The sequence below is a fragment of the Musa acuminata genome, chromosome BXJ1-6 (genome assembly GCF_036884655.1).
Source record: "Musa acuminata AAA Group cultivar baxijiao chromosome BXJ1-6, Cavendish_Baxijiao_AAA, whole genome shotgun sequence".
In the NCBI taxonomy this organism is placed as follows: domain Eukaryota; kingdom Viridiplantae; phylum Streptophyta; class Magnoliopsida; order Zingiberales; family Musaceae; genus Musa; species Musa acuminata.
In genome coordinates, this window is record NC_088332.1 from 40,384,269 (window position 1) to 40,393,573 (window position 9,305).

The following is a 9,305-nucleotide window of genomic DNA, read 5'->3' on the forward strand; positions in this document are numbered from 1 at the left end:
GTTCGCAAGGTACTTAATTATATACAATGTGTTACGTAACGCACAAGCGTACTGCTTGCCACGTTATTGAAGAACAAAGGGAGTTTGGCCCGCTCCAACTAATCGACGCGGGGTTTGACCCAACTACTTGTAGGGTTTAGAGTCGTCGACTTCTTTAATGCGAGAATTCAGCAAGCGGCACCGCTGCGAGATGTCATCGTAAGCGTACACCCTTCCTCTTTCATTCTTGTTCTATTATTATTCATTCATCTTTTCTTCAAGAGCAAAATCAATGCACGAGAGACTCATAAACACATAAATAAATAAATAAATAAATACTGAAATAGTTTTCTTTATTAAATACAACAGAATTTTTATTACGAATTCTTTGGCCACTAATTCGTTCAATATTCCAATGCAAGCTGTTAATATTATCTATTGTTGGTGCACAGTCAACTTAGAACTCTTGGACTAAAAAAGAAACGTTGCACCTGATAACCAAATTGCTTTGGCTCTCTTATATTTAGAAGCAACCCACGTTTTAACCTTTGACCTGGTTGGTATATGAAGGAAGCCTGACATCGGAATAATGCTGCTTGTCCGCTAGTGACTTTCTGCAACTTGAAACAAAAATCTCAAAGATTTAAAAATTGCACTTGATTCAACTCGCATTGGAAATGATCTAATTTGGGAAAAAACAAAATTATAATTTGCAAATGCATGTACTGTTTAGTTTTCATTAATGAATTCAACAAAACATATAAATGATAAAAAAAAAAATGATAGTGCACCTAACCTGCTTCATAGTCAAAAGGTTAAGATTTTGATATCTCATTTGATATATATTTTTTAATTTGTTCTATGTGACTTAAGAGCAGATATCCAACACTGTCCGCTGTGTCAATCTTGCTATGTGATGATGTAAGATCCTCGTGCTCCTCTACTATGTCATTAGAATACAAACCAACGCACCATCAGCTATTTTTGTAGCAGAGTCAAAATCGAAGGTCCCTCTGACTCCGTCTATGAATAGTTTTTTCCTATTTGAGCCTCCAACTCGAGAGCTTGATGGACTAACTAGTCTATCAACTTCATTTGGTTTAAACCACTGATCAAAATGTTTAAGCTGAAGTTGATAGTAGTACACTCATCAAATCCTTATAAGTCAATTTTAATCTTACTCATTTTTAATATTGGACTAATCAGGAGTGTTACAAGTTATACACAAATAAACCACAAAATCTCTCTAGCAGATGGGAAAATATTTTTTCATAATGGTACAAACTCCAAATTACTAGTACATCAAGAATGTCTCATGTGAAGATAATACTACTGGTGCCAAGTAAAACTTCCAAGTTGACCATCAGTCTATTTTATGTTCCTTGGTTCTTTAAGATTGCCACGTAAAAGGACGTCTCTTACTTAGCAAGCATATAAATAGAAGCAAATGCACTAAACACACAATGGTAATCATTCCAGCAGTGGTCTCTCTTCAAACATCCGGTTTCATCCACTTAAAAGTTTTATTGAAGATAATTGACAACATTTCACTTTTTAAATGCCTCCTCATTCAAAAGACAATATTAACTGATCTGGTGGCATCAATAACTGTTGTTTAGTGGCTCATTCTCTACATAAGTTTCTACTACAAGAAAAATAGAATTTATATTATTTTTTTACAGGCTTCTTGTTCTGTTTAACTCTTCATATTTCACCTCTTAATTCAGATTTTGACATGCAATAAAGCCCACCAGAGAGTCTACCAGTGTCAAGAAACAAAGAAGAATACTACCAGTAGAAATTTCATTAAGTACCAGAAATCATCAACTTTTAGGAAAAATATGTGAACCAACAACTAAATGAATATGACACAGTTCTTCAGAGAGTAAGCAATTAAGAGCCAAGAAATGGTTTGGTTGGTTTTCAGATAAATAAATTTTTTATTCTTTTCTTCTTCGGCCAAACTAACACAACTGGCATTTAAGTGGTCACATAATAAACTAATAAGATGCAGATAAAAATGCATGTTCAAGTGTTTCCATCAAAAACAACAATAAACAAAAGCAACCAATTATTCCAACTGCGAAACCAACCAATAAAGAAAGTGGTGGAGCATGTCAGATTATTTGTCAAATAGTCAAACATTAAAGTGACAGTATATATATATAAAGAAACAAAACCATATTTTACTTTAATAATTTGCATAGTTTGTAATACTTATAATGAGCTCTATCACGACTAAATGTTACATTAGAATCTGTCAAAAAGAAAGTACAGTTTTTATTCAGCAAAGAGCATGTGCTTAGCTGGAAGAAGAACCAACAAATTGGGCAAACTATGCAGATGTGTATTACAGAAATGTCCCAAGCAAAAAGGTAAGAGCCACAGAAGGATACTTAAACAGTATTTACATTACCTTATCCTGTAACTTGCCCAATGCAGCTTCCAGGATATGAAAGACTGAGGCAGAGGACCCAGCAGGATCTGCAGGTAGAAAGGTGATAAGTTATCCCTCCAGGAACAAGTAAAAGAAAAATTCATCAACCTGCCTCTGATTACAGTCAGCCTATCTAATGATCTTTATTGCACACCGGCACCTGATACATGATAGAGCTAGCTTTCCTTAAGATGGCTGGTAACAGAGTCAAAATAACAGTTAGGTGGCCAAGTACTCAGGAGATAATAAAGTAGCATTGCCATTATCATTTAGCTCAATTAACAGGATTTCTACCCATGACCCGTAAATCCTCTGTGCTACTAGGGTAACAAGGTGTCCGGCTGATCTATGGCGACAACAGTACCAGACGTGCTTGGGAATAACCTGAATAAGGGCAATGAAGATATGAAGAAGTTTCGAATAAATTAAGAAATACACTTAATAGATGTGCAAAAATAGATCAAAGGATAATTTAAGGCACCACAAATTACAAGTACATCATACACCTACAATTATTGGATAGTCAGAAAAAACCACGAAAGAGTGTCTGTTAATCACTAACAGTAGCTATGCAACTTCCAAATCTCCAAAAATCAATAGAGATAATGTTAACTTCATGAATCACATAAGTCATGATTCTAAGTCACATAGGTAACCCTCAGGCGTTCACGGAGGGTCATACCAGAGCTCATGATCCCGTAAACTGGATCTATAATCCATTGAGCCACTCAAGGCCCATAAGCAATTGCTGTTTATCTTTCACCTTTTGTCCGAGGCACTAATATAGTTAATGGATCTAATGATGGCAAAGAGTGCAATATCTGTCAAATAATCATACAGATCTGCTCATCCTTAACGAAGAAAAGGACATCAGATGTAAAAGAAACTGCAACACAAAAGAAAACGCAAATGATATGTACCAGTAATCAGTATAATCTAAAAACTAAAAAAGGATTGCATAAACAATAATGTATTAGAAAAGTCCATACCAAATGAATGAAATTTCTAAACGAGTATTCATTTTGATCATCAATAATCCATTGTGATACAAGGATGGTGCAAACCTGATGTGTCTTTTTGTCCTTTTTTTGTGTCTGTGAATTCTATATTGCTTATATCACTTGAAATGTTAAAAATTGATAATCAAATTCAATAGCTATTTTTAAAACAACACAGTTTCAGATCACCAATAGTTGATGTTTACAGGACCCGAACTCTGACCTCTTAACTGCGCACACTACAACACCTTTAGCATTAGGATATCTCACCGGAGATCATCTATAGTCAGCTGAAAGAGTGATAATAAGAAATGACAGAAAATTATACACGCTTTATGGAAACACAAATCTATAAACTTCAGTATATGTTCAATTAAGAAACAATTAACAAGGTTTTGGTAAACAGGAATAATGACAATAAACAGATTTACCAAACCTGTAAAGCATCAGCAGAAGTTATATAACATTTAAATCGAAAATGATAGCAATTATCACAAAGAAAAAGTTAGATCTAACCTATGATGAACTAGGTGCTAATAATGAAGTAAAAGGGAAAATACAGTTCAGTACCTGATCATTGGAAAAGTAATTTGGATTCCCCAGCAGGGGTTGTACAACCATTAGAAGTTGCGATTCATGGGATAGAAAGAAGCTACAGTCTGTGCTAATATTCGATCATACGATAACAATATTACAGATGAATCAAATCTATATAAGGTCTTCAAATCACTACAAAAGAGCCTACCACCCAGCTGAAGCCATACAATTCCATGGACAAAGACTTGCATGGCATTGCGATTAAGTTCGTCTGAAGGCCAAATCCGCAGCCTAACTTCATCGGCGATTACTCTTCCTTCCCATAAACAAGTGGGAATTCATCTAAATGCTCTGAGAGATCATATCCATCCCCAATTTTCTTCAAAGTTTGGAAGACTTTATACATAGAAGGCCTCTCCTTTGGTGAGGCTACCACACAACCAGAAGCAATCTTCAACACCTGCATAATCTCGTCATCGTTGCCCTTCCCCCGAAGTGACAGATCAAATGCCTCATGAATTCTACCTGTGATAGAAAGCCGATTCACCCAATCCACCAAACTCCCCTTGAACCCTTCTCCTGCTGCATCACTGGTTATCTCAGTAGCCTTCTGCCCTGTGACCAGCTCCAACAGAATGATCCCAAAAGCGTACACATCCTCCTTGGTGGTCGGATCTGCATTACTAGCACACTCTGGTGCCGTATACCCGAACTCCCCAAAGTCCCCATTCAGGAACGGGCTTGTGTCAGCTCCATCCCCGGTTGATGTCCTCATCAGCCCTGTTAGCCCAAAATCTGTGATCCTTGCCTCGTAGTCCTCATCGAGAAGGATGGCCTTCAAGCTCAAGTTCTGGTGGAGGAACGGGATCTGGAAGCCATGGTGGAGCCAGGAGAGGCCACGAGCGGCGCCTATCCCGATCCTGACCCTGGCCGGCCAATCAAGCGACTCGAGGGCCGAGGAGAGGGCGCCATTGGGCATGTGCTTGTACACGAGAAGCCGCTCGTCCTCGACGAGGCAGAAGCCCAGAAGGGGTACCAGGTTGGGGTGCCGGAGCTGCCCGATCCGCCCCATCTCCGCGCGGAAGTGCTTCTCCGGCAGCGGGCAAGAGTGGAGCCGCTTGACAGTGAGAGCCGATCCGTCCGGCAGCACGGCCTTGTACGAGGTCCCAGTTCTCGGGCTCCCGGCGACAATTAAGTTGCTCGGGTGGAAGTCAGCGGTGGCCGTCATCAGATCCGCCAACTTCACCTTCACGATCGGCTTCTGGAACAACGAGACGGGCACGAGGCGGTTGTGCGCCATCCGAAGCCGCTCGGCCCACCACCTACCGTCCTCTCGGCCGCGCTCGGGAGACGCCCGCTTGCCGGACGGTGACCAGCACCGCCAGATCATCCAGGCGAGGGCGAGCGAGGTGGCGGCGCCGAAGACGCCGGCGGCGACGACAATTACGATGGTCCGGGTGAGCGATCTGCCGCAGCGGGAGACGGGATGGCCGCAGAGGCCGTCGTTGTGATCGAAAGAGGAGGAGGCGAACTTGTCGCCGATCGGCGCAGGGATGGGTCCGGAGAGCCGATTGTCAGAGAGATCGAGGCGGGTGAGGCGGTCGAGCTGGGCAAGAGAGGGCGGGATGGCGCCCTCGAGCCGGTTGCCAGCGAGGACGAGGGTGTTGAGGAAGCGACAGCCGGAGAGGCCGGGGGGGATGGCGCCGGTGAGCTGGTTGTTGGAGAGGTCGAGGGTGACGAGGTAGGGGAGCCAGGAACAAAGGTCAGGGGGGATGGCGCCGGAGATGGCGTTGGAGGAAAGGTCGAGGACGTTGGCAGCGGCGCAGTACTGGAGATCAGAAGCGATCGAGCCGGAGAGCGACATGTCCCTAAGGTTGAGCCCCAGCACGCGGTTCTCCTGGGGGTTCCAGCACGACACGCCCACGAAACTGCAGACGAAGCCCACAGTTCCATTCGAGAGGTTCCAGCTCAGCCTGCCATCACGGTCGAGGGTAGCCTTCACCCCGCGGAGGCACCGCACGTCGTCCTCCGCCGCCGCCGCTGCCGCTGCCGCTGCCGCAGCCACAACATGTAGCACCAACAAGCTCCTCCACAATATCGTCCTCATACTGATCCAACGGGATGGTGTGGAAGGAGGAAATGGATTGGAGGAGGGTTGAATAACAAGAAGAAGAAGAAGAAGAAGAAGAAGCGAGTTCGGGAGGATGGGGCAGCAGTGACCTGCCGACTTCACCTTCGAGGTGGGGAAAAGTAGAATGGGCAAGAAAGACTCGCGTAGTAGAGAGAGAGAGAGAGAGAGAGAGAGAGAGAGAGAGAGCAATAGGTGTAGTGGGCAAGGCAGTTCCTTCACCAGAGGCGGGTGGGGCCACAAAATTATTCACCAAATTACATATATATCCCTATATATATTAAAACTTAATTATAATGTAACATATATAAGGCAGGTGGGGGGCACAAAATTATTTGGTAAATTACATATACATCCCTATTATCCATACATCCTAAAACTTATAGATATATTTTAGATATTCCCTATTTTATATACCTACCATTTTAATTATTAGAATTACAAGGGTAATTGTGTGATTTTATATCTTTATAAGGACAAACATGTAAAACCACATTGGATCTGATTTGACTGAGATGGAACTAAAAAGGCGGGCGCGGGGCCCGCTGCCTGGGGTGGGGGCGGAGGTGACTGTGTAACGCGTAGCATCCACCGGTCGCCTTTTTGTGCGGCGTTTGTCCACTACAGGAACGCCTCCGTGAGTTACCGTCCACGTGACATGTCCTCACTACGGTGCTCGGCGAATCATGACGGAGCGGACTTTAGTCCTCGATCCAAGTAACGGTGTCAATTATCCGGACTCATTATAGATTATTTTTAATATAATTAATTATTTTTAAAATATTATTATATTGGATTCTCTGTATTTATGAAAATAAAATATTAAGAAAAATAATTTTATAAAATTAAAAATCAAAAGAAAATTTTATTGGAACAATCAGATTAAATATTTCGAAAGATCTCAATACGACATGAATTGGATATAAAAAATTATATATGATAAGATATCGAATCGTTGATTTAAGATTATTAGTGTATGGGGATTACAAAAGACTACTCATGCTTTATTGGATGAGTGGTCATGCGTGGGGAATGGTTAATTCAGAATCATTTCAATCGTTGACTCCTCCCTCTTCTGACCAATGTGGGCCAATCGATCGGAAGCTTTATTATTATTATTATTATTATTATTATTTATTATTATTTATTATTATTATTATTATTTATGTCAAAAGAATATTTAAAAGGTAAAATATCCATTCAAATTCCACGAGTAGTTGTACCTAATTTATATTAAGATATTAATTTAATATCCATTCAAAAACATTGTCTATAAATGAATAATATTTGTATTTTTATAACAGGAAATTAAATAATCAATAAAAGTAACAAAAGATATTCTAAGAATCTATCCGTGTAGAATTTAAAATTTTGCACTTACGTTATTGTGCTTAATTTCCATTGAAACACTACAAATTTTTTTTGTTTTGATTGGGTATTAAGGCTAATGTACTCTACATATCAAACTTTCCGTAAGCTCATTATCTTGTAGACTTAATGCGTTTAGTGAAAACTCAAAGTGACTTTACTAATTCAATACACGTTGTAATGCGACATGTATATATATATAATTTTAAATGATGATGTTGTTCGATCCAAACCATTGACCAAGTGTTTTAGTTCAAGTCGAGTCGAATATGCTGATCAAAGATCAGATGATTGATCATTACTTAAGTTGGTTTGACAGCGTCATGTTATTTAATTTCTATGATGATCCAATCTGATGTGATAATATTTTTTGAATTAAAATTAATAATACTATATTTATCAGATAGTTAATTTGAATCTTAGTTCTTGATGTCAGACTAAAGTCGACACTATTGTAAAGGCTTGATGTATTTGTTAAACTACTTCATAACTTATATTAACGGTGGTTATGTGCTATAGTAATTATTATTCTACTTAAAGTCTCTTATTATGCTTTAATATTGGATCAACTTTGATATCAATTGATTTGATATGATATAGTATCATAGTGGAACAAATACTCACTCATAAAAACTATAGTGGAACAAATACTAGTCCGTAAGTTTCGGGAGGTTGACATTTACGGACGGACACGCAAAGGTGCTACACGACTTTGACAAAACCAGTTAATTATGTGACATATAGACGTTGCATGGTCTCATCTTTTACCGAGCGTCTCACTTACCTTAAGCATTATCAAATATGATTATCACGTTGAGTCTAAATTATTAACTCAAAATACTAAAATTAAAATTAATAAAAATATATATATCAAATCTTTATAAGCTAATTATAATTTCATTAGCAACCATTATTTTTTTTTCACTCGAACCCTAGGACATGATGGGTAATCAACTCAATGACTTTATTAGCATTAATTATTAACTCAAAATCTTTAAACTTAAGGTTAATTGTAGTAGATTCGTGTAATATTTATTTATTGGTCCATTCAAATCTTCAATTAATAAGGTTATATCTATCAAATTAATGGGTCAACTCTTCCATTACTGCTCATGATAAGTAAACTACATTAATTCTGAAACTTCATTTTTACATTCATCAAATCACGAAATAAAAGAGAAAAATAGTTTAAAACACAACTATATTTTTACCGAAATCCAATTTATACACATGTTATATGTTATACAAGGGGATTCCCACACATGTTATATCGAGATTGTAATTTACGAGATTCTTATCCCAATATCCTAAGAAACCAAATCTCCATTAGTATGTGTTGAAAAGGCCATGAAATCCTCTTACAAAATAGAGCTAAAAAAATATAACACACTCGTATTATGATAAATAAATAACGTATATGTCACGTCACTGACTTGATAATTATCACATATATAGAATCTTTTTAAGTGAGTGCATACCTATCAAAATATAGGTCAAATAAAAATAATAAGGTGACACAAAAGATCAAATAATGATCTTTATATATTTATCTTAAAGTTTCATAATAATATATTTCTGTCACTTGTCCCTCCCTCTCCTATGGCGAATGATAAGGAGGGGGCACGCGAAGATTATAACAATACTGTATCAGGACTATATGCAAATTTTTTCATAAAAAATTATAGGAAGTAAAATTATTTTTTCATTAAACAATTTCAAACTTGAGGTGTTATATGAAAATTTCATAAACTTAGAAGATTTTTAAAAGAATTCAACATTAATATTCATCTAAAAATTCAACTTAATTATTATCATAATTAATATTAATATATTTAAATTAGAAACAAAATATATAAAA

At 38.3% G+C, this 9,305-nt stretch overlaps 1 protein-coding gene across 1 annotated transcript; it reads right to left on the bottom strand.

The window, feature by feature from the left end:
- Nucleotides 1-3,959: 3,959 nt before the first annotated feature.
- LOC103989318 (probable inactive receptor kinase At1g27190) lies at nt 3,960-6,234 on the bottom strand. Its single transcript, XM_065188750.1, has one exon. It carries the CDS (start codon nt 6,056-6,058, stop codon nt 4,259-4,261), a length of 1,800 nt encoding a protein of 599 aa, XP_065044822.1. The 5' UTR covers nt 6,059-6,234; the 3' UTR covers nt 3,960-4,258.
- Nucleotides 6,235-9,305: the final 3,071 nt, after the last annotated feature.

Excerpts from the sequence above, each read along its gene's own strand:
- LOC103989318 (XM_065188750.1), bottom strand. The coding sequence starts at position 6,058 with ATGAGGACGATATTGTGGAGGAGCTTGTTGGTGCTACATGTTGTGGCT.